Source organism: Stegostoma tigrinum, chromosome 1 (genome assembly GCF_030684315.1).
Source record: "Stegostoma tigrinum isolate sSteTig4 chromosome 1, sSteTig4.hap1, whole genome shotgun sequence".
In the NCBI taxonomy this organism is placed as follows: domain Eukaryota; kingdom Metazoa; phylum Chordata; class Chondrichthyes; order Orectolobiformes; family Stegostomatidae; genus Stegostoma; species Stegostoma tigrinum.
In genome coordinates, this window is record NC_081354.1 from 11,439,029 (window position 1) to 11,465,717 (window position 26,689).

Consider the following 26,689-nt stretch of genomic DNA (forward strand, 5'->3'; position numbering starts at 1 on the left):
CATTAAGAAGGAGGCATTGGTTCGGTCATTTGGCTGAATGCTGGTTAGCAATGTCAACAGTGTAGGTTCAATTCCCACACTGGCTTAGGTTTTGATGAAGATCACACCTTCTCAACCTTACCTGAGGTGTGGTGGGCCACTGCTGGTCATCTGTCTCTTTAATGGGAGAGCAGCCCTATGGTCCAGTAGGACTTTAGATACATTGAGATATAAGAGTTCATTTAAATAGCAACTAAAGAAATGCAACTGTTAAGTAAAAAGCATTGTTGATAAACAATCATGATTTGCTTTATTTAAAAAATTATGAATTATCACGTAAAATAAATCATTCTGAATACATGTAGAACTGTTCTATACAAAAAACCTTTACTCATTCTAAAATTTGGAAAAATACAATAATTGAATATAATCAATTCCTGTTGAATGATATTAACAGCTCTTGAAAGCAACACTGACAATGAAAGTAAGAATTCTACAGCAATATGGTTTGCTTAAATTGTTTCAATGTTCTTTGATGATAGAATTCGGTAAATATTGCGATTTTTCTCAATTCTCTGAATTCTGTGATGACTGGTTAAGAAAGTAAGTGCAAAACTTTAAGAATATTCTCAGATTATAATGGCTACTTTTTAAGCAATTATGAACCCGGGCAATGGGATAACAATTTTCTTTTGACTTTGCTCAGCAAACCATAATTAATTACGACCGCAAAGTGATTAAAAAACTAAAAGCTTTATTAAAACATGCACTTGGTACTTCATCCCCTGATTCACCCTCTCTGAAACCTTTGCTTGTGTAAGCAAAATTTATTCATCTGCAATTCTACATCCCTGACCACTGTAACATTAGTGAAATCAAGCTAGTGTTTATCATTTCCTAAATCTTCCTCACTTGTAATGAGCCAATTTTCCTTTAGAAAGGAGCGAGAGGGAGGAATACCTTGCATACTTTACTCAAAATAATGTACAGTCAGTGGAATGCAGTAGAGATGGTTCCAGGTTCTCTTGAAGGTGCAAATCTAGTCTGTGCACATCCAGGTCCCAAACCAGCTTGGAAACCCATGCCTGCACCAGTTTAGCCTGTGGATATCTGTATTACATCTACACAGTGCCATTTCTCAGTAACATGCTGCAGCTGATGTCCTTTAATCATAAAGTTAGTCATTACATCATCAACAGCGTTGCTGTAGCTATTAGAAAACTAACTGCTGAAATGGTTACAATGAAAGTTATCTCATCAAGGGATACAGATGAAGATAGATAAACAATAAGAACAAAATTCAAGTGATTAATAAACAATGTGAACTCTTCTAATGAGATGATTTTCCAGTAAACACTCCCATTACTCTCTACAACATGCTTTCCAATATTATTTCACTATTCATTCTTCCAGTCTCTCTATTGTTATGCGTTGGAGTGAGCAAGAAGGGAAGACTAAAATAACCTTATTTTGTAATAAGCATTTTTCATCAATAATACATACTTCATTGCACCCTTTATGTGCTTTAAACCCTCAGGGTGTCCTCCTATTAACAATATATTTTGATATTTGTAGGGAACTCTTAAACAAAAAAAAAGCTGCATTCATTCCCAATGCCAGCAAGCCTGAATTGAGGATGCGCTGCTGAGAAAGGAACTGGCTTGATTTTTTTTCTTCAAGAAGATCCCAAGTTTTGGCTTACAATACTGTACATAAAATCCTATACAAATTTACAGTTAAAAGGTTTAGCCGCCACTTAGAGGTTTCATTTTCTGCTTCTCTCCTTTCATAACACATCCTGTGTTCATTTCTATCTTAATTGGTATTTTTAGACCATAAATCGCAACTGACATCTGTGTTTTCTTTCTTTGGTAAACCCGACTCTTAAACTTTTATCCACTGCCTCTAACTGTAAACTTTGTAACAATTCCTCCTGTTGCATCAAAAAAAGTTTCATATTCACTGGCTACTGCAGGGGTGAAGTTACATTAAACATTAGCAGGTGTGAGCATGTGGCTGTACCTGTGAAATCTAACTTAGTTATCTGATCTCATGTGAACATCATTAAGGGAGATTTCTATTCCCAGCACATGCCAGTGATGTGCACTTCAGACACATGGGCTCTGATCTTGCATTCATTAATTTTGGTATAGGAATTGCACAAATTCTTGATATGTACTTCCATCATATGTTGGCACTTTTATGTGGAAAGCACCTATTAAGATAACTTGCAGGCAAAATTACTAATGTTGCATGGGTCTCCCAGCAAATTGGCAGTTCATTTTTACACCCTAGCCAACAATGTAAAAGAAAATTTGGGGTGGTGCTTAATGGGTTTCCTCTTTGGTAGGATCCCAGTTCTACTACTGAAGAAAAAAATGTTTTTTATTTCCTCCATTTGTCATTTTGTTCTGCATTATTCTGCTTGTAATGGTTTTGCCTATTTGAAACTATCAGGTCAAAATCTCTAAGGTTTCAAGATGAAGATATCAACATGAGTGCAAATTATGTTGCTGCTCTGTTGAATTGAAAATATTGAGATCAAATAGAACCCGCAGGAGCACAGGATGATTGAGGCCTTTTGATAGACTAACCCTACTAACCTCCCTTGTCACTTCTCTTTCAAACCATTCTGCCTCCAGGTAACGTAAGTGCTTCAAAAGGCTTGATATGATTTTTAACATGTGCCCCATGTTAGTTGAATCATTTACATTGAACAAGAGGTAAGAATTGGAAAACAGGTCAGTATAAACAGAATTACATGGCACAGAAGCTTTGAAAAAACTATTCTAATAGATCAACTCATGCTCTGTGTTCCTCATAGTCCTGCAAGACTTTCCTTTTCAATTATGTATTCAGTTACCTTTTGAAGTTATTATTGAATCTTCTTTCAAAATCCTTTCAGAAAATGCATTCCAGATCATAACAACTAACTGTGTAAAACAATTTCTCCTCATCTCCTCCCTTGTTCTTTTATCAATTACCTCCATCTGTATCTTCTGGTTGTTGATAGTGGAAATAATTTCTCCCCACCTCGTCTGCTTCTTAAATTTGAGAATCTCTATTAAATAATCCCTTAACCTTTTCTACTCTAAGGAGAAAGATCACTTGTGGAATTTTACTGCCCTGTGAAGCATTTGAGGCGGAGAGGGCCTAGGCCCGAAACATCAGCTTTCCTGCTCCTCTGATGCTGCTTGGCCTGCTGTATTCATCCAGCTCTACACCTTGTTATCTCAAGCACTTGAGGTTACCTTGTTGAATGTTTTTAAGGCAAAGATAAATAGATTTTGGAATAGTAAAGGAATTAAGGGTATAGTGAGTGGGCAGGTTGACAAAGCTGAGGCCATGAAACGATCAGCCATGATCTTATTGAATGGTGGAGCAGGCTTGATGGGCCGGATGGCCGACTCCTGCTCCTATTTCTTATGTTCTTATGATCTTCTCCAGTTTCCTAAAAAAATTAAATTTGAGGTACAGATCAAAGGAGCTATGATTGTTACCGAAGAAGGTTGAACAACTCTGTCTGAGGAAGGCCTTGTGAAGGTCAATGTATATGGCCTTGTACTGGCCACTAGAAGAACTCATTCAAAATGACAGTGCAGAACCAACAAGCCAAAAGCACAGAAAGACATTTGCAGAGACGTTCTTTGTGTTATAATTATATGGACTGAAAGCCTGAAACAGCCTCAACAATGAGAGCACCTTCACCACTGACTGAAGCTGTTCAAAACTACTATCAGCTCAAGGAGCAACTAGGGAGGAGTAATAACTGCCCATCTCTTCCGCAATGCCTACATCCTGAGTATTATGTTTTTTCATACATTTTATAAATTGAATAGTAAATCAAAGATTACAGCTTGACACTCCCCACTAAGGTTAGTGATGGTCTTCAATTAATTTGGATGTGCTGGACTATCATATAATGGTCAGAATGGGTGTGCTGTGGTCTTCAGACCTGGTCCTCTGTGTTCTTTTACTATAAGCGTGAATGAACTCTTGTGAGAGAAATGGCACTTTAACAAATCCTGTATTATTTACACAATGTGCTCCAACAAAAGCACCTTACTTCACAGTCTCAGGGCCACAGTGGAATCCCAACATACTCAGATTTTCTGGCAGATGTGCAACCTTGATTTGGCCTCTTTCCAGATTTTACAGGCAAGTCCTTTTGCACAGTCACAGCGCTGGAAAAGCTCCAAACCGTGTGAACCCTTCCTTTTCTGCTTTGTGCATACTTCTCCTTGGCGTAGGACTGGTTTACAGATCTTGGTCCAAAAGTGGCGAGCGCAGCAGAATCCCTCTGCGCAGTCTGACGAGCGCAAACACGAGTCCCCTTCATGACCTGCACAACATGAAAACAACCAGCTTGCACTTACTTGGTACCTTTAATATTGGAAAAGCAAAGTGTAGTCATTTATACGAACAGACAATAAGCAACAAAGAGTCAGGAGGTGATATCTGTAGGGTTGGACCCAATAGTATTTGTTTTAACGGGCTTGTGGGACATGGACAGGGCTGGCTGGCCAGTGGTCAAAAAGCTTGAGCTTGAAGGACAGGATAAGTGGTTTAAGGACACAACTCCGAAACTTAGGAGCAAGTATGTGACGACAATGCTGCCAATCCTTGGAAGAGTGGAGGGGATTCATTGGTGGTTAGGTCTGGCGAGATTTCTGTCTGATCTCAGAATATCTACCTCATCTGAAATGTGGTCAACCCAGGGGAGTCAGGTCGAAAGGGATAGTGACAATAAAACTATTCTGTGGCAGATAAGAGATCTTTATTACATTTGATATTGCTTTGCATAGTCTTTTGGAAGTCCACACATCCCATGTCAACTGCATTACCCTTTGTTACTTCATCAAAAACCTCAATGGCCTTCACTGAATATGATTTGCCTTTAACCAATCTGCTCTGGTTTTCTTGAATTGATCTATGCTTGGCCAAATGACTGTTAACTTTCTCCCAGGTTATCATGCTCACAAGACTGCTCTATCCTTACAGCCGCTTTTAAACAATAATATAACATTTGCGATTCTCCAGGTATCCAGAAACACCTTGGTGAGATACCAGAAGACTGGAGGGTGACTGATGTTGTGCCTTTATTCTAGAAATGCTGCATGGAGAAACCTGGGAACTATAGACCTGTGAGCCTGACATCGGTGGTGGATACGTTGTTCAAGGTGATTCTGAAATGTAGGGTTAACATGCATTTGGAGAGGCAAGGAATGATTAGGGTATTCAGCACGGCTTTGTGTGAAAGAAACTGTGTCTCATAAACTTGATTTAGTTTTCTTAGGAAGTAACCAAAAGGATTGATGAGTACAGAGCAGTAGATGTTATTGATATGGGCTTTAGTAAAGCCTTTGACAGGATTCTGCACAGTAGACCAATAAAGTTAGATCACTTGGGATTCAGAGTGAGCTTGCCAACAGGATACAGAATTGGCTTGAAGGTAGGAGACAGAGCATGGTGGTGGAGGGTTGTTTTCTGGACTGTGACCAGCGGCATTCTGCAGAGATTGGTACTGGATCTACTGTTGTTTGTCATTTATATAAAAGGTTTGGATGAGTATATAGGAGGCACAGTTAGTAAGTTTGCTGATGACACCAAAATTGGTGGTATAGTGTACAATGAAGAAGGTTATCCAAGATTACAAAGAGATGTTGATCAATTGGGCAAATAGGCTGAGGAGTGGCAGATGGAGTTTATTCAGATAAATGTAAGAAGTTGTATTTTGGTCAAACAAACAAGGGCAGGGCTTATACAATTAATGGTAAGGCCCTGGGTAGTGTTGTAGAACAGAGAGTCCAAGGTTCAGGTAGATAATTCTTTGAAATTTGTGTCACAGGTGGACAGGATGGTTAAGAACATGTTTAGTACACTTGTCTTCAATGCTCAGATCTTTGAGTATTGGATTTCGGACTCCATGTTGAGGTTGTGCAGGATGTTGAAGAGACTTTCTTCTGGAGTGTGGTATACAGCTCTGGTCACCCTGCTTTAGGAAGGATTTTATTAAATTGGAGAGGGTTCATAAAAGATTTATCGGGATGTTGCTAGGAATGAAGGGTTTGAGTTATAAAAATGGACTGTAGAGGCTGGGAGTTTTTTTTCACTGCAGCATAGGAGGTTGAGGGATGACCTTCAGAGATAATGGGAACTGCAAATGCTGACGAATCCGAGCTAACAAAGTGTGGAGCTGGATGAACACAACAGGCCAAGCAGCATCTTAGGAGCACTAAAGCTGACGTTTCGGGCCTAGACCCTTCGTCAGATTGTTAATGTTTATAAAATCATGAGGAACATAGATATGATGAATAGCAAAGGTCTTTTCCTTAGGCTGGGGGACAAACTAGGACAAAATCTCAACTGGCTCGCATTATCTTTAAGTAGGATTATTAAAGCACTAAAGAACTTGATCGCATCAATAAAGGGTCAAAAAGAGCAGTAATTAGTTGGGGGTGATTAAAGCTTGGTCGAATAAGTGGTTTAAAAGTGTCTGCCTTTGATGGAGAGGCAAGAATGTGTTAGAAGGGAACTGGAGAGAGTAGAAAAGTCAAAAACACAGTCAAAAGTAGTAGAAGTGATGGAAATGACATTTCCAAGATGGAACTATCATAGGAATATAAAGCTTATGAATGATTGTAAACTGGGAGGGAATTCCATGAATACGGAGGGATTTAGAAGACAAAAATGAACTTTAAATTGAAGGCATTGAGGGTCTGGCAGGCAATGTAGACCAGGTGAGACAGGCTAGAATGAGGCTCTGTCAACTCACCTGGGAATGGACCAGACTTAGGCTGCACAAATGTTTACGAAAAGAAGAACATTGAAATGGAGTCGAGAAAGACAAGGGTGGGTGTTACAATCACAGGAGTGCATGGTGTTACAAACTTGAAAGGAGTTGGTCCTTATGAATGAAAGAATATGGATCAGAAACTCAGCTGAGGGTCAAATAGGAGGTTGAAGTTGGAGCAGGTTTGGTTGAGCCTAATAAACTGTCCTCCAGCAACACTTCTCAACACAAACTTTATGGACTTCAGTAAGGCATTTGATTTGATAAGGTTCCCCATGGAAGGCTCATTCAGAAGGTCAGGAGGAATGGGATACAGGGGAACTTAGCTGCTTGGATACAGAATTGGCTGGCCAACAGAAGACAGCGAGTGGTAGTAGAAGGAAAATATTCTGCCTGGAAGTCAGTGGTGAGTGGGGTTCCACAGGGCTCTGTCCTTGGGCCTCTACTGTTTGTAATTTTTATTAATGACTTGGACGAGGGAATTGAAGGATGGGTCAGCAAGTTTGCAGACGACACAAAGGTCGGAGGTGTCGTTGACAGTGTAGAGGGCTGTTGTAGGCTGCAGCGGGACATTGACAGGATGCAGAGATGGGCTGAGAGGTGGCAGATGGAGTTCAACCTGGATAAATGCGAGGTGATGCATTTTGGAAGGTCGAATTTGAAAGCTGAGTACAGGATTAAGGATAGGATTCTTGGCAGCGTGGAGGAACAGAGGGATCTTGGTGTGCAGATACATAGATCCCTTAAAATGGCCACCCAAGTGGACAGGGTTGTTAAGAAAGCATATGGTGTTTTGGCTTTCATTAACAGGGGGATTGAGTTTAAGAGTCGTGAGATCTTGTTGCAGCTCTATAAAACTTTGGTTAGACCGCACTTGGAATACTGCGTCCAGTTCTGGGCGCCCTATTATAGGAAAGATGTGGATGCTTTGGAGAGGGTTCAGAGGAGGTTTACCAGGATGCTGCCTGGACTGGAGGGCTTATCTTATGAAGAGAGGTTGACTGAGCTCGGTCTCTTTTCATTGGAGAAAAGGAGGAGGAGAGGGGACCTAATTGAGGTATACAAGATAATGAGAGGCATAGATAGAGTCGATAGCCAGAGACTATTTCCCAGGGCAGAAATGGCTAGCACGAGGGGTCATAGTTTTAAGCTGGTTGGTGGAAAGTATAGAGGGGATGTCAGAGGCAGGTTCTTTACGCAGAGAGTTGTGAGAGCATGGAATGCGTTGCCAGCAGCAGTTGTGGAAGCAAGGTCATTGGGGTCATTTAAGAGACTGCTGGACATGCATATGGTCACAGAAATTTGAGGGTGCATCCATGAGGATCAATGGTCGGCACAACATTGTGGGCTGAAGGGCCTGTTCTGTGCTGTACTGTTCTATGTTCTATGTTCTATGTTCTAAATGTGCTGCTGACCAATGCAAACAGTATAACCTAACAATGCAAATCAGTGAATCGATCAGTCTATATTGATGATAGTCCTTCCTTCTTTAGGAAATGATCAGCAATAGCTGAGAACGTCTTTTATTTGCCAGATTTAACTTTAAAGCTTCAGTATGTGAATAAAAAAAATTGGAAACCAGGAGCCTAAATGAATTATTCTTTAACAATGCCTGCAAAAGCTTGACTCTGAATTTTTCTAACATCTGAACACATTTGACAAGATTGGGAGGAACAAGTGGCTTCTTCTGAGGTTCCCTTGGAGTTTTAACAAGCATGTCACAAAGCCAAACATCCTTGCTATTTCACTCATTGTCATTCATGGAAGCCACTAATGGCCCACTGCGTGACTGTTGCAACTTAACTTAGCAATAGGAGAACAGCAACTATATTAGCAATGTACAGAGAAACCTGCCAAGTATAGATAATGGGGTTGAAGAAAAAGGCTCCGGATTGACTGAAAACCATTGCAAAACCCACAATTATCTTTGGCCAGATTCAGCGTCAGGCACCTACATTGTCCTCCAGAAGTTGTTGTTGTGAACTTCGAGGACCACATGGGCAGCGATAAATATACATATGAAAAATATTACTACCATCCTTTATTCTCTTCCCCCTCAATTTACTTCAGAGTGCCTCAGCCAGTATATACACTAAGTGGCACTATGTAATACAGCATGATTTGATCCAAAGGTGTGCAGGTTACGTGGATAGGACATGCTAAATTGACCATAGTGTCCAGGGACGTGTAGGTTAGGTGGATTAGCCATGGAAATGCAAGGTTACAGGGATAGGGTGGGGGGTGGATCTGGGTGGGAAGTTCTTCAGAGGGTTGGTGTGGACTTGATGGGCCAAAGGGCTGGCTTCCACTCTGTAGGGAACATATGAGTATCTTATGTGTAGTACAATGCACCTGGTATTGGGTCCCAGGTCTGACTGAAGTAATTCGCACTCCACATTCTCATAATTGCTGCATGGGGCAAGGTGTGACATTTTTCCACACTTTGCTGATTCTACTGAAGGGTGATAATGCCACTAACCTTTCTCACGTGACGGTTTCGCCTGTGTGTTTCCCACAATCTGCCAATACGAGCCCTTGGATCCATGGTGGGTTCCCTTCTTGGTGTGCTCTTGTATGTCGCCAGGGAGGGTTCTGCGACTGGTGCCGTCGAGAAGTGGTACACAGATACCTGAATAAAGGGATAAAAATAGCTGCATCGAAACCAGGCATTACACACACACAGTTAAGGATTTGCAGCAATTAATTGGGTCATGGTGGAGTAGGGCAGCATTGCACGGACAAGATTAAGCTTTAATTTGCCCCATTTGCACAGAAATGACTTTCAGTCTCTTATGCCTTCAGGGCAAAAATAATATTTAATTCCTTATATCCACTGCATGGTAGATTGCTAATATTCCCATGTTTCTGTCTATTTGGATATCTTCACGTGTATCTTTATGTTTGTGTGTTTAAATACATTTGTGTGGGAGTATATGTATGTATCTGTGTTTCTGTGTCTCGATGTTATTTCTGCAGGGGTGTGTGTGTGTGTGTGTGTGTGTGTGTGTGTGTGTGTGTGTGTGTGTCCATTTGTGTGTGTGTGTGTGTGTGTGTGTGTGTCTGTGTCTGTGTCTGTGTGTCTGTGTGTGCGCACACATGTCGTTAATCCCTCAGAGGAGCATGGCACTCAAGGCAAGAACTTGCATGTGAAGACTTCTATCATTGGGAGGCTTTTGCACTCCACCTACCACTCAGTTCTGGCTAACCAGGAAAGTTTTCCTCTCTTAGTGCCTGTCAACAAAGCATTAGAAAGGGTCGCAGATTAGCAGCCAACCTGTCTGGCCATGTTATGACACACATGCTAAAACAGAGCTAATGTTGCAGATTTTCTATCACAACTGGAAGGAGTTGCAGATTTGGCGATTTGTAATCCAGTACAGATTGGGAATGGGAGGCAAGGAAAGAACCAAAGGAAAGGTCTGTGATAGGATGGAAGGCAGGAAAAGACAAAGGGTTGTCGGTAATGGGAAATCTAATAAAAGAAAAGGTGATTGTAATAAGGCAGCATGGCACAGAAAATCACTGGGGGTGAAGAGGGCAGGCTGACAGCTCACCAAGAAGAAAAGTCAGCAATAACAGGCCTGTCCTGCAGCCATAATGCATCGAGGTTGGGCTAATATGATGAATTTTGGGACTTCTGCTCTGCACTAGGAGGATGTCTTAACTTATCAAACAACCAGCCAAAATGATTGGCTGTTCCTACAGTCCTGACAGTGTCAAAGCTCCATTGTGGGTTATGTCAGAATTGCAGGCAGTACTATCTTCTGTAGCTTTAATGGGATGGTTTTCACCTCAGAGTCAGAAGCTTGTAAGCTCCATTCTGGAACTGTAAGTATATGCTTTGGGTTGCCTCTCTGGTCAACACTGAAGGAGTGACATTTTTATGATGAGATGTTAGAGCAAGTGCTCATCATCCCATTCAATCCAAAGGAGAAGACAAGGTCTCCATGGAGACCTAGCCAACATTAATTACACAAAAATGTCACTAAAATGGATTGCATTGCTGTTTGTTAGATCTTGCTGTGTTCAATTTGATTGCCACCAATTCCTAAATTGCAATAATAGGCTACATTATTCCACAAACATTCGGTTGGCTGGAAGGTCCTGTGTTTGTGAAAGGCACTAACTCAATGGAAGTTCTTGCTTTACCTTTTAATTTTGATTTTATTGTCACTTGTACCGAAATACAGTGAAAAGTTTTGCTTACGAGTGGTACAGGCAGATCAAAGCAATCAAAGGATGTACAGATAAAAAAGACTTAGAAGCCTACAGGTACATTGCAGGCTACATTATTTGAGGCTAGAATCAAATCAACAGTCTGATAACAGCCAGAAAGAAGCTGTTCCTGAACCTGCCTGTGTGTGTGTTCAGGCTTCTATGTTTTCTGCCTGATAGAAGTTGTTGTAGGAGATCATTACCAGGGCGTGATGGGTCTTTGACGATGTTGGCTGCCTTTCCACAGCAGCGAGCCATGTAGATAGAGTCCATGGATGGAAGGTTGGCTTCTGTGATGGTCTGGGCTGTGCTCACCACCTTCTGTAGTTTCTTACGGTCCTGGGCAGAGCAGTTGCCGTACTGGGCCATTTTGTACCAGGACAGCATGCTTTCAATGGTGCATCTGTAGAAAGTAGTGAGGGACCTTACGGACATGCCAAATTTCCTGAGCCACATAAGGAAGAGGAGGCATCGTTCTGCTTTCTTGAGTGTCGCACTTATGTGGGAAATCCAGGACAGGTCATCGGTTATTGTTACTCTGAGGAACTTGATGCTCTTCACTCTCCCCAACTCAGTTCTGTTAATGTGTACGGGGGAGAATTCTCCTCCTTTCTTTCTGAAGTTGATGATCAATTCTTTAATTTTGTCGACGATGACAGTCGGATTGTTTTCATGGCACCAAGTCACCAAGCCCTCTATCTCCCTTCTGTATTTTGACTTGTCATTCTTAGATATCTGCCACACTATGGTGCTATTGTCAGCGGGCTGGTAGATGGCGTTTTTTGGAATTTGGCAACACAGTCATAAGGTGCAGGCAGTACAGTAGGGGGCTGAGGATGCATCCCTGGGGGCTCCAGTGTTGAGTGTTATTGTGGAGGAAGTGTTGTTATCTGTTTGCAACCCATGGGCCAGAAAGCTAAGGATCCAGTCATAGACAGTGAGTTTTAGTTACAGTTAGGTTCTTTAAATAAGTTAAGTAGAATGGGGCAATTAGGTGGGAGTCACGAGTCCTGAGGCATCAGCTTGAGGGTGTCTGTCTAGAATCCTACACAACTGGCCTGAACAATAATGACCCCAGAGGTATATATCATTAAACACATACTGTATTTTTGGATTTTGATTTGATTTATTATTGTCACATGTAAGGAGATACAGTGAAAAGTGTTGTTTTGGGTGCTGTCCAGACAAAACATACATTACATAAGTATAACCGGGTTATAGAACAGAATGCAGAATATAGTGTTACAGCTACTGAGAAGTTGTAGAGAAAGATCAACTCTAACATGTGAGAGGCCCATTTATATATCTGTTAACAGCGGGGATGAAGCTGTTCTTAAATCTGTTGGTATGTGTTTTCAAACACATGCATCTTCTGCCTGATGGGACTCTTGCTCCGAAAAACTCAGTTCTAAAGATACATGCAAAACTACTTCAGAGGCTTGATGTATTAAGTTGGTTCACCTATCAATATGGCCACGAAATAAAAATAAATATCCTTTTAATAAAACATATCCACAGCTTCTGTTCACTTCACATTCCGCAAAATGGTGCAGAAAATAAAAAGGCCCAGATGTTTCTTTAGGAACGTGATCAAAATGGCATGCAACGCGGCACAGGACCCTGCTTTAGCATAAAGAATGCAAGTTGAAGAATTAGCTCTAAGACCGTCTCAAAGGGACAAATGGTCCCATTCTACATTGCAATGTTGACAATTCCAAATGGTTTCCCAGAGCACAAAATGACACAGTCCTTGATTCCAGTCCATAGTTTAGGTCGAAGCTCATGTCCTATGGGATCACACAATTTCTGACTTGCTACTTCTAGACTAAAAAGATGAAGAAGATCGGGACAGTCTGTGGTGAGCAGCGCGCTGATTGTCATCTCTTCGATGATATTGCTTAGAAATGATATGAAGTCGCAAGGCAACATGGTTGCAATGACTAAAATGTAAATTAAAAAGCGGGGCAGTTTTGGCACTGGTACTGTGTTTTCCCAGAAGAAAACAAAACAATAACAAACCAGCAATATTTTAAAATGAATGTACTGGTGATACAGGAGTTCCGCTTCAAGTTATATAAAATGGGTCGGGGCATGTGTTACAGTTTTTATCCCCTTCTGAGAAAGATTTGCTCATAGTGTTGCTCTCATGAACTCCTAAATCTGGGAGAAGAGTAATTAAACAACAAAAGCTCATTTGAAGAACAGGCTCTGCAATCACTCTGTGATTAAAAGCTCATTAAGGGTCATTGGTCTGAGGAGATAATACCAGAACAAACAATGACAATGGAAATCTGACCACAGAGCCATACAGCATAGAAACGGAGCCTTTGGTCCAACTAGTCCATGCAGACCATGTTCCCAAACTAAACTACACCCACCCCTACCTGTGCTTGGCCCCTGTCCCTCCAAACATTTCCTATTCATGTACTTGTCTAAATGTCTTCTAAATGTTGTAAGTGTACTTGCATCCAATGCCTCCTCTGGCAGATCATTCCACACACAAACCACTCACTGTGTGAAAAAGTTGCCCCATGTCCTTTTAAATCTTTCTTCTGTCACCTGAAATGTATGCCCTCTAGTTTTGAACTCCCCTGCACTCGGAAAAAGAATCTCGCAGCTCACCTTATCAATGCCCCTCGCGATTTTACAAACCCCTATAAGGTCTCCCCCTAACCACCTTTGCTCCAGTGAAGTAAGCCTCAATCTATTTTTATAACTCAATCCCTCCAGTCCCAGCAACATCCTGGTAAGTTTTTTCTGAACCCGCTCCAGTTTAGTAATATCCTTCCCATAACAGGACGACTAGAACTGCACACAGTATTCCAGAAGTTGCCTCATTAACATTCTGTACAACCTCAACATGACGTCCATAGACTGTTGACTTACTACAATTTTGTGTTATTATTCCCCTACCATTCATTTCTATGTTTTCCTAATGAATGGATTTGAGTAGAAGAAACAGAAGATAAACCTAACATACTCTCACACTTCTTTAAAGTAAGCTTAACATCAACATTCTGAATCTCAAACCCAAAGCCCCTATCCTGGCTTTACTTTTTGTCTTCCAAACAGACCTCTCTCTGCAGTTTTGAGTTTCTGGGCAGCTCTCTGCTCCCTCAAAATACAGAATCCTGAACCGGTTGTAGGGATTTGCACTGAATCTCAAATACTATGGTCCAACCTGGTGTGCATTAGATTGCTTTGGACAAGCCTGGAATCAGATGTGTTGCCTTTTCAGCTACCTGAGGTCAAATTTGACTTTGGGGAATTGGAGGAGGTGTGAGTGAAACACAATTGCCACAGAGAATTTGAAGCGTACTTTCATTCCCACCTTGTTGGTTGGTTATCACACAGAAGACAGACAGTTGGGATTAAATGATCTTTTTCAGATTGTAGAAACATAACTAGTGGAATGCTATTAGGATCAGTCCCAGAGCTTCAATTGTTTACTGTCTATATTAATGATTTTGAGGAGGGAGGAGAGTGTGATGTTTGCAAATTTGCTGATGATGTAAAAATATATAATGGGTTATGCTGTGGACGTAAGGAATCTGCAAGGGGTTTTAGTTTAGTTGAGCGAGTGAGCAAAAACTTGCCAGCTGGGGTGTAATGTAGGAAAGTGTGAGAGATTGTGTACTTTGGTGGGAAGGATCAAAAACCAGACTTTTATTTAAATGGATGGAGACTCCATAAAGCTGCAGTGCAGAGGGATCCACATGTTCTTTGGCATGTAACATAAAATGTTAGCATGCAGGAAGGGCAAATAATTAAACAAGCAAATGAAATTTTGGCCTTTATTGTTATAGTATAAAAATAGCAGCCTCTTTACAGGTTGTTTATGAGGCAGCACCTGGAGTACTGTGCACAGTTTTGGTTCCTGTATTTAAAAAAGCATACACTGGTAATGGTTGTAGTGCCAAACAGATTCGCCCAAATCCCCATAGTATGCAAGCTGGCCATTCAGCCCACTGAGGCTGCACCCACCCACTTAAGAGCATCTGACTCAGACCTGGCCCCCTACACTATCCCTGTAACCCTACATTTTCCATAGCTAATCCCACTTAACCTCCACAATTTAGCATGGCCAATCCACCGAACTTGAACATCTTTGGACTGTGGGAGGAAACAGGAGCACCCAGAGGAAACCCACACAGACACAGAGAGAATGTGCAAGTTCCACGTAGACAGTTGCCTGAAGCTGGAATTGAACCCGGGTCCCTGGTGTTGTGAGGTAGTAGTACGAACCACTGAGCCACTGAGGCTGATTCCTGGGATGAAGGGGTTGACTTATCGGGAACAGCTAAAGAGACTTGACCTTGATTCATTAGAGTTTAGAAGAATGAAGTATGATCTTATTGAAAAATGCAAGGCTGTGAGGGGGTTTGACAGGATAGACGTTGAGAAAATTTTTCCACGAGTGGGGTCACCTTAAACTTGGGGGCATAGTTACAGAATGTGGGGACATTCATTTAAATTTGAGATGCAAGGAAATTTCCTCTCACAGTGGATAGTGAATGTCTGAAGTTCTCGAACCCCAGACAGTTGTGGAGGCAAGATCACTGGAAGCATTGAAAGAGGAGGGAGATAGGTTATTAAAATATTGAAGAGTTGAGGCCTGGGAGAAATGAGCGATGATTTTGTAGAATAGAGGGGCAGGCTTGAGGGGGTGAATATCATATTTCTGCTCCTAATTTTCACAGGTAAATAATTCTCACTGCCACGCACACTTACTCCGTTTGTTTTTAAGGGTTTCTCCATCTCTTACCTTTTATGGTACAGGCCCCTGCCCAAAGCAGCAACTGTCCAACGTGAAAAAGGCTGTGCACAGCATTCAGTGCTAGCAACCTTCATAAGAATTATAGCTACTCCCACTCTATTTTTAATTGCCAAGCTTTTCCATCATATAAAAAGTCCTGGCCTAATTTATGGTTTGTTTTATTTGGTCTATGGTAATTCCATTGGTCAGCTTTCTGGATGGAACCCTGCTACACATAACACGTGTGATTAATCTATCAGTGCCAAATATATTAGTGAAACCTCTGATAGGCTCTGACACATGGGTTCCTATGTCGCGGGTTTCTAGTCTGCTCCGTCTGTGCAATTGTTTGGTCATTTATTTTCTGCCTTGTTTTCTTTAAATGCACTCAGGAATTTCCTGGCACCTATTCCCCTTTGAACATTAATCTACCCCATATGAATCATTCTGTCCACCCATCATCCAATTACTCTCTCAAAGTTCATCAGCTTTGTTCAGCTCATGTGTCTTCAGTACATACAATCTTGATTCCTCTCATAGCAGAGCAGTTGAAAGATCCTCATCTAAACCACTCCTAACGCAGCTTTTCCCAATCCTTCACAGCTCTGGTTTGTTTCTCTTACTCATGAGTCGCAGTAGAGTTTTCGGTGCTTATTTCTGGTTGTTACAGTTATGGTTCTGCTGATATTCACAGCCTGAGTATTGTCTCTCATCCCAAGTGTATGCCCCATCTCTCAAAGCTGTGAAGTAGGGCTTAACCTCCGGACTCAGTGACCAGAGTGCGAATATGAAGGAAAGAATGGCATGCAAAAGTTAAAATAATATGTCAAGTTCCAAGCAAAACCCATCTGCCACTAAGGAATGAGTTCCAGTTCATACTGTACAGCTGCACCAAAGCATTACTAAAGCGTTACTAATCTGCATAATGTTATAACTGCTATTTGATTGATAATGATATTGCTTGACTTGAGGCAAGTTTCTTTCTACTTTGCCCCTGCTGTGTGTTAGGCAGATAGAAGCAAGGTGGAACTGGAAACAATAGCAACAGCAAAGACTAATGAGTTATGAATCAAAACCTGGTGGTTTTTGTGGATACAGAAGATTTGCAGAAACTGCATGAGGTTAAGAGTCGGCAGAAGGTAGTTTTTTCCAATGCTTCAACAATAAAGTGGCAAACTGTGGACTACAACACAAACTGGGAGTAAGTACCACAGAACTTCTTTTTCATTCATGCAGCATTATTGGCTGAGCCAGCATTTATTGCCCATCTGAAAACTGCTGCTTGAACTGAGTGTTTTGCTGGGACCATTTCAGAGGGCAGTTTAGAGTCAACCACATTGATGCGGGTCTGGAGGGTCATGTTGGCCAGGCCTGTTAGGAACAACAGATTTCCTTCCCTGAAGTTAACCTTTCAAGTCTGTATGATCCTTCGTCAGAGCTTTCCCCCAGTTGTTAACACAGATCAGATCTGATTACAGCGTCCAGGCTTTTTTCAGTTGAATTGGCAATGCTGCTGCAGGATGTAGAAGGGTAGTGGGGGCATGTTCAACATCATTAAAAGTCTCTCTTGGTAGAGGAACAGTTCAGCAGACTTGTTCCCAGAATGGTGCGACTGTCTATGAAGAGAAATTGGGCAAATTAGACCTGCATTCTCTGGAGTTTTGAAGAATGAGAGGTGATCTCATTGAAAGTTAAAGAAATACTGAAAGGGACAGAATGGGGGAGGCGCAGCTAAGATGTTTCACCTGGTTGCAGAGCCTAGAACCAGAGGCCTGATTATCAAGGGGATGCCACTTTGGTCTGAAATGAGGAGAAATTATTTTACTGTTTAGAATTTTCTACCGCAGAGGTAAGTGGAAGCTCAGTCTTTGAGTATGTTTAAGGTTGAGACTTATCTGGTTCTGGTTACTTAAGGCATGACAGGGTTTTGGAGATGGGATGTGTAAAAAGCATTAAAGGGTTCAATCAACCAAGATTGCTCTCAATTGCAGGGTAGGCACAATGGGCTGAATGGCCTATTCCTGTTCCTGTGTTTCTATAGGCTGGATCTTGTTAATGTTGAGGGGTGATAAGATGTTTGTCTTCAGAATGAGTGAAAGATTTATTTTTTTTTCCAAACAGTGACCTGACCTCAAAGAATTAGAGGCAGGACTGCAATAGGAGATCACGGATTTTCTGTGGTGCTATCTTCGAGCATGTACCCCTTACTGGATACAGAGAATCAACAAGGCCATCCTTCTATATCAACCTGTAGTAAACAGAATGGTTACCATTAAATAAAGAGTGAAGTTGTCACTATCGACAGAAATGTCACAACTCACATCCAGCAGATGCTTGTTGAGAATGAGGGAGGGAAATTACCTGAGTAGCCCCTATACCTAACACTTCAGTGTCAGCTGGAACCCATGTCTCATTAATCAAAGCTTGAGGAAGCCTTGAAAAGCCAGGAATTGTGAGGCGACAATATTTTTGCAGTGCCTGACACTTGACAACAAATTCATATGGTGTACTTTGGGCAGTGTGGTTTCTGGCAAGACTATAAAAGTAAAGTGCCAGGCTACAGCTGTGATCGCATCATTCAACGGACTCCTTTGATGAGCCACCAATGTGAATGCACAGCTGCCAGGCTAAAAACCCAGCTGTCACAACTCCATTAGACAGGACAGGTGACCACGGTCTCTCGTGCCCAGTCAACTGTGTCTTTCACCATTCGAAGCCAGGAATTATGTGAACTGCTGCAAAGAACTACCCAGTGCAACAGAGAATTGCAATAAAATGGTGTCTTCCTTCACTATCTGTTTAAAACAGTATGTTTAAACTTAAGTTCTGAGGAAGGGTCACCGGACCCAAAATGTTAACTCTGTTTTTTCAACACAGATGCTGCCAGACCTGCTGAGCTTTTCCAGTAGTTTTGTTTTTCTTCCTGATTTACAGCACCCGCAGTTCTTTCGGTTTTTATTCAGTACATTTCAACTGTTGTTCCAATGAGGAATTTGCCCAGAACGAGCCAGCATACTGCGGCAAATAAAATTTTAAGACATGAACGCCGTGTGTTTTGGAAATGGGTGTGATTTATTCAAACAGCCTTCTCCATTCACATTGGGTCATTTATTGCTGGGGGAGATGTGCCTCTTGCTAAACAGTTTCTAGCTCAAGTAAATCCAGGGTCCTTGTCCTTCTTACTATTCGAAAAATAATCTCTTTGATGTTGATTTTGCAGCTCTCCACATACTTTATGAGTGGAATTTGCCCCTGCCTGGTGTGCCACGGGCAATGGTGCAAAAAGTGGAAAAATACAGACAGAACGTCCAAATGACAACATGAGAATTCTGCACCTTTCCCCATAAGCCTCAAATGGCCACTTCAGAATCTCACTATTGAATGGCGGCTATCTTATATTAATGCATGTCCTTCTCATTAGAGCTCCAACTCACCTTATTTACAGATCTCTTCCAATTCCCCTCTCTTTCCCAAGAAACTGGAAGGTGCAAAATTCCCAACCAATAAATTGGAGCAGGTAGCTAGAAGCTGCAGCTCACTGAAAGCTCATCCCAGTCAACATCTCGACTTCTTCTCTATAACAGCTCCACAGCTGCCTTCCTTCGTCCACACAAGTCAGCAAACCACCAACCTCACCACATCACCACGCTTGCTCTCCAACCAACTCTCACACCACTTCACTCCATCAGCTCTTTATGGCTCAGAGACGCCAAAGACTAGCTTATTTCTTCTTGGTCACTTTGCACATAGGAACACACACTTATCTCATGCATCTACACAGGACTCATCTCATGGGTCTTAGCTTGCTTTCTTAGTACTCATTGTCAACCCCTGTGTGGCTCACAATGCTTTCTAAACGCACACGGATCTTCCACGCTTAGTCACAGGCCACCAGCCTATGAGGCTTGCATTACATTGTTAACTCAGAGGGCAGCGAGATTTAGAACTTAAGGAGGATGAGATGGGCAAGAAGCATTAAGTGAACGAATACAATAGAGAGAGTTGTAGTCCATGAGTCTTGTGGGAGGCAGCTGCAGTACCTGAATTAGAGTGACTGATGGCTCTGCGAGTGTGAGATCTTACTGAGTAGATGGTGACAGCTATTCTTGTGGAGCACAGAAGATCATTGACTCTCCTCCTATCCTGCCTGACATCCTGTCACCCCTAGGATATTGCACTGACCTGGGTTCCAATCTGTACTCAGGCTGGGTCTGGTAGTGTGGCTGTCTGTGGGGGTCCATAGGGTAACGGACTGCCCTCCACTCCTCCACCACATCCACCATCGCGACCAGGTCCCTGTCCATGATGCAGACAGCGAGCTCTTCTTTCCTCTGGGCCATTTGCTGAATGTAGGGGCTTGATCTGTACAGCGTGAGGGGCAGTTCCTGGCTTGCAGCAACTGAACTGGTGTGCGTAGCTGGGATTTAAATATGGTGCCGGTGAATTCAACACCGTAAGGTCCCAGCGACAATGACTGCTTCCACTCATGAGCTACAAAATACCCCAAAAGACACACTGGAGCCTAGTTACATTACTAATGAGGTGTAAGCTGGAAGATAATGTGTGAAAAGTGATTCTGAGCCAGAAGGAGCATGCATTTTGCTCAGCAAAACACTTTATGTGAAAATGAGAATTTTCTGCCTGTAAGTTTCATTAGAAGATATGTATTCTAACAGGTGCAAGAAGCTGTACAGAGTACTTTGAAGGCAAAATTTAACATTGCTTACTTGTTTGCTGGGCAAGAAACAGGAACAGAAAGATCCAAATTTAAAGCAAACCTCCCACTTGCAAACAATGTTCCCAATTGATTCAGGAGCTGGGGAGGTGTCTCTAATAAGGAACTTCAGGCTCGATTTAGGACCCAGATATAAAACTGGGTTGCCCTGAATGCAGTAGATCAGGATTACCTTGACTACCAGCAGGCTAAAGCAGATATTAAAGAGAAGGCTAGAACCTGCCACTGGAAAGAAAAGGATAACTCTTTTATAAAAATGAATCTGAATAGGAGTTAATGGGAACAGGAGTACTCCTACTGATTCTGTAATAAAGCTGTCGGGCTGATAGCCAAAGTCCCCTCTATTCCTGCTCCCCTTACTACAGCTCCTTTCCCAGACATTCATCCTCACCAGCCAATTTTCACACAGCAAGGCCCTACCGATGATGAGATCATTGTCATAAGACGTTCCGCACTCATCATAGGATCAAATTCACTTGGTAGGTTTACTGCTCCTATCCTCTTTTTTGGTCAAGATATACAAGGTCTGCCTGGTCTAGTGTGGGTACAGTAAAACAGTTTGTTAGTGCAATGACAAAGCACTCTTGTCTTTAACAAAGATACATTTTATTGCATGATACTGCTCAGATGTACTGGTATAATAGACATTATTACTGAGGCTGGAGGAAACCTTGATTTAGATCTTACTCCTTCAAGATGTGAAGCTGTTTCTCCCACTTTATGTGTTTAATGCACTCCTCAGTATTAACTCTTTGATTCCCATACACCCTTAAACAATAGTAATGGCCAGATATTCTGCTTTAGCGAACCTAGTTTATGAATAGGTATTACCCAGGACTCTAGGGAAAACAGTCCTTCTCCTCTCTGAATGGTGGTGTGGGATGCACCATGGCTACCAAAGAGGGAGGTTCAATTAGCATCTCATCCAAAGGGGAGAACCCTTGTCGCTGCTGCACTGATGGATTAGCCTGGATTGTGAATTCGAGTCCCTGGAGTGAGACTGGAATCATCAACCTTCTAATGTGGAGCTAACTGAGCCATAGGTTATTTTTTATATTAATTCACAGGATGTGGGTGTCACTTAACGAACCAGCATTTATTGCCCACCTATAGTTGCCTTGAGAAGGCGGTGGTGAGCTGCCTTCTTGAAGTACTGTAGGTAGACCCACAATATTGTTGGAGAAGGGGTTCCAGGATTTTGACCCAGTGGCAGTGCATGACTGGTAAGTTCCAGGTTAGGATGGTGTGTGGCTTGGTGGGGAACTTGCAGCTGATGGTGTTCCCATGCATCTGCTGTGCTTGTCCTTCTAAATGATAGTGGTTGTGAGTCTGGAAGGTGCTGTCCAAGGATTTTTGACAAATTTCTGCAGTGCATCTTGACGATAGTACACACTGCTACTACTGAGCATCAGTAGTGGAGGGAATGGATGTTTGTGGATGTGGTGCCAAACAAGTGGGCTGCTTTACCCTGAATAGTGTCAAGCCTGTAGAGTTTAGCTGGAGCTGCAGTCAGTGAGGAGTATTCCATCACAATGCTGACTTGTTCTTTGTAGACAGTGGACAGGTTTTGGGGAGTCAGGAGGTGAGTTGCTCACTGCAGGATTCCAAGCCAATGACCTGCTCTGGTAGGCACAGTACTTCAGTGACTAGTCCCAGCTCAATTTTTGATGAGACAGAACATAGCTGATTTCTTTTGAAGGAAGGGCACTCACTTTGTACACCCCCCTCCCCTTAATGATCAACTTAACTCTTCATTTCCTGCTCGGTTAAGATTAACATCTAACATCAAGTGCCTGTCCAGTTTAAGTTCTTCTTTCTCTTGACCCAGTGAGGAAAAAGCTAACGTACCGTTATTGCAGTAGTTTCCAGGGCAGCACATCGAGTCTCTATGGCATCGTTTCTTCCTCCTCCTGCAAGACATGCACGATGGGTGGCCTTGATGGTGCGAATGGTGACAATACCCACTGGGTCCACACTCTTTATCACTGCTGCATGCCAGGTTCTGAAACATGCAAAAAATAAACACACACCTATAAGCCTTTTTTTATAAAGCTGTGGGTGAGCCTGAGACAATCCTTCAGATTGAGGGGAGGCTGTTTAGGGCAGGGAACAGGGAAGGGATGATCGTGTAAAACCTACTGAGTACTTATGCCCCGAAGGGAAAAGTATCGGGTTTTAGTGTGCTTTGGGTTGCAAATACTGGCTGCGTTCGGTGAGCTGCCTCACATTATCGAGCGCCTCTGAAAAGCTAGCTTTAGTCTGAAATCATTTTCACACAGATATCCTCTTCTTATCTCAGTCAGCACATCATGCCCCTCAAACAATGTCATCTCGCTTCACAAAGTAACCATCAGGACACTCTGCTTCCTGCTCACTGCTGGGTGTGACAGCGCAAAGAAAGGAAGGTAATTAAAGTGGCAGCAATGTAGCAGTGGTTGCCCATGACAAGAACCTGTAATTTGTCTGTACCATGGCAACAACACAGTTAAAGATAATTCACCCGCTCCGAGTTAACCATTTTTCAACAATAGGTGCAGGTTGTGACAGAAGCTCAAGTGCTCTGTATCACGAGCAAATAATTATGCGTTCCCAAACTATCTATTATATTACAACGGCACATAACTGAATAAACTTCCTGTCAACTTTTATTATAAAAACGTCAATGTAAACATGTCACTGCATTATTGAGACCTGGTTATCAATGGTTGTTCTGTGGCACCACTGCTGGTGGGGTAGTGTAATTACAATGTGACAATTTCACACTGAAGGAATTGGCATTGAGATAGCATCACGGAAGAACACGGGACAACCCAAAGAGATTTACGGAAGTGAAGTACTTTTCAAAATGCTGCCACTTCTATAACTGTAGGAGACATGAAAATCCATTGTGCACAGAAACACCCCATGAACAAAACTGAGTTGGATGGCCAGGTGTGCTCCTAAGATGCTGCTTGGCCTGCTGTGTTCATCCAACTCCACACTTTGTTATCTTGGATGGCTAGGTAGTCTTTTCTTTTGAAGTTGGTCAATAGTCTTTGGAAAGAACGTAGCCAGTTTTCATCATAAACATGAACATGAAAGGTTATGTAAAACTATGGACAGAATATATTGCTTTGAAATCTGGAGTGAATTATGCTGCACAGTGGCTCAGTGGTTAGCACTTCTGCCTCACAATGCCAGGGATCCTGTTCAACTCCACCCTGGGGCAACTATCTGTGTGGAGTTTGCACATTCTCTTCATGTCTACATGGCTTTCCTCTCGGTATTCCAGTTGCCTCCTCATAGTCCAAAGATGTGCAGGTTAGGTGGATTGGTAATGCTAACCTGCCCATAAAGTCCAGAGCTGTGGAGGCTGGGTGGGTTAGCCAAGGGTAATGCAGGGTTGAAGGGATAAGGTTGGGTGGGGGGCAGGTGGGTCTGGGTCAGATGCTGTTCAGAGGATTGATGTGGACTCGAAGATCTGCTTCCACACTGTTGGGATTCTATTCTGGTGAGATGGAATCCCATTGCATGGGGCGGCGGAGGGCTCTCACTTGGTAGCCGGAGCACTGCCTCCTTTATCTGAAGGCCCACCCAACCACAAATCAATCAGGCAATAGCCAGGCCACCAGCGGGACAATCCCCTGGAATCAAGACCCCAGAGGTACAAGTCTTGCCCGCCAAGAGCTGCTGGCCAATCAGAGGCTAGCAGTTCATGTGCTCAGCAGCGCCACAAGTGGGAGACTATGGTAACTGCAAGAAAAATGTTTGACAGATCTCCAGGATCATGAACGGTCCGTTTAAATAATATGGTGGGATTGGGGTGGAGAGGAATCCAGGATTCAGGGTGGACAGGGAGGACTGTGGATTCAGGAGCAAGGGCAGGTTTGTTGGATATCAACTGGGTCCCAAGTGCCAATGACCAGACTCGCACTGGAGCATGGATTGCCTTAGATCAAGAGTCCATTTGGCACCAGGGCAGGTAGGTCAGCCATGGGCTTTCCTGACTAGAACTTAATTCCAGCAGAATCCCCATGATGATAGAGTTCAGGTAAACTGGCACCCTGCCAATCTAAATGCCTTTCCTGCTTTTACATTTGCCACCTCCCTGAGCAAACTATTCTACTGGCACTTTCTGGTCTAAATGTTCCCAATTTCCAAAAGACCTGAAAAAATAAATATTTTGTGTCTCTCCACTTCATTTGATATCGAACAGCTACCTTAAAAAAACTATTAAAAATTTTTGAAAAAAAATGATTAGTCATTCTTTGGGGACTTTCAGAGTGTGTTGAAATGTTTAAATGGCTTGGAGGAAAGAAGCAAATATTCTGCTGCCAAATTTGCAGACGTCTCCAAAATAGCTGGAAAGGCAAGTTACAAAGAGGATACAAACAGTTTACAGAGAGGTATTGTTAGATTAAGTAAGTGGGCAAAAAGTTGCCAAGTAGGGTGTAATATGGAAAAATGTTAGGTTTGTTCATTTCCGAAGGGAGAACAAAAGAATAGAGAGTCTTACTCAAATGGAGAAAACCTGCAGAAAGCTGCAACACAGAGGGATTTGGGGATACTTGTGCATGGAACTGAGAAAGGTGGAGCACGGGTGCAGCAGGTAGTCAGGAAGGCTAATGGAATGTGGGCTCTGGTCTCAAGGGGGTTGGAGTATAAGAGGAGGGAAGCCTTACTGCGACTGTACAAGGTGTAGGGGAGACCACATCTGCAGTACCATGAACAATTTTGGTCCCTTTATTTACAGAAAGATATCATTTCATTAAAGGCAGTTCAGAGAATGTTCTCTAGGATGATCCCTGGTCTGGAGGGATTGCAAAGAACAAAGACAAAACAAGTTGGGACCCTACTCACAGGAGTTTAGAAGAATGAGAGATGGTCTCATTCAAGCATATAGGATTCTTAAAGGATTTGATAGGGCATATGCGGAGAGGATATTGCCTCTCATAGGAGGGTCTAGGATCAGAAGGCATCATCTCAGAATAAAAAGGTGCCATTTTAAGACTGAGACGAGGAGGAATTTCTTCTCTCAGAGGGTGTGAATTTTTAGAACTCCTTACAACAGAGGTTTGTGGGGGCAGAGTCCTTGTATATATTTAAGGCTGAGATAAATAGATTCCTCATCCATATGGGAATCAAGGGTTATGGGGGCAAGGCAGGAAAGTGGACACGGGGAATATCAGGTCAGCCATGATCCTGTTGAATGACAGAATGGGCACAAGGTGCGGAACAGCTTACTCCTGTACCAATTTCTTATGGTCTACTATTCATCCTCATGGTTTTACATATCCCATTACTGCAGTCCTGAAAATTTCTGCAATTCTTTTGTTCATTTTTTTTGTCATTTTTAATCAAAAATTTTTTTGATGCAATGCTAAATATAAGCCTAAGGTTTGAAAACACTTTTTTGTTTTGCATTTGTTCAAGGGATGTGGGCATTGCTGGCAAAGCCATTAGTTGTTGCCAGTCTCTAATTGCATTTCTGCTATTTGCTTGAGCTATTGCCATACACAGTGCTGTTCGGGAGTGATTTTTGAAGCAGTGACAGGGAAGGAATGGCAATATATTTCCAAGTCAGGATGGCGAGTGGCTGGGAGGGAAATGTGCAGCTAGTGGTGTTTCCATGTATCTGCTGTGCTCATTTAATTAGTTAGTAGATACCTGGGTTTGCAAGGTGGCTGTTGAAGGAGCTTTGGAGATTTGCTATTGTGCGTCTTCTGGATGATTAACACACACTGCCACTATGCTCCATTGGTAGAGGGACTGTTTGATTATGATTGCAGGTTGGGGTTACAATCAAGCAGGTTCCTTTGTTGGTGGTCAGCTTCCTGATTATTTTGGAGGTCAATTTATCCAGGCAAGTGAATGTAACATTGAAATAAATATCAAAATATACATCAGACTGAGGATCACTGGATGACCTTAAACCCTTGGTTACCACTTGCTTTAGTTTTTTTTTGAATTATTGATTAGTGCTATTTTATAATCTTTTTGATTAAACATTATGATAGCAGATGGAAAGGGGTCTGGATGCCTTAACTGGTACAGTGTAATATAAGACCATAAGACATAGGAGTGGAAGTAAAGCCATTTGGCCCATCAAGTCCACTCCGCCATTTAAATCATGGCTGATGGGCATTTCAACACCACTTCCCTTCACTCTCCCCAGAGCCCTTGATTCCTTCTGAGATCAAGAATTTGTCGATCTCTGCCTCGAAGGCATCCA

At 42.4% G+C, this 26,689-nt stretch overlaps 1 protein-coding gene across 1 annotated transcript in view; it reads right to left on the bottom strand.

The window, feature by feature from the left end:
* Positions 1-316: 316 nt before the first annotated feature.
* The window catches only part of dkk2 (dickkopf WNT signaling pathway inhibitor 2), a 46,137-nt gene continuing 19,764 nt past the window's right edge, over positions 317-26,689 (bottom strand). The window contains exons 2-4 of the mRNA XM_048548808.2: positions 22,327-22,480; positions 9,252-9,401; positions 317-4,321 (exon numbers count right to left, since the gene is read on the bottom strand). Of these exons, the coding sequence (XP_048404765.1) occupies positions 4,083-4,321; positions 9,252-9,401; positions 22,327-22,480 (543 nt within the window). The 3' untranslated portion in view covers positions 317-4,082. The remainder of the gene's footprint in view (positions 4,322-9,251; positions 9,402-22,326; positions 22,481-26,689) is intronic.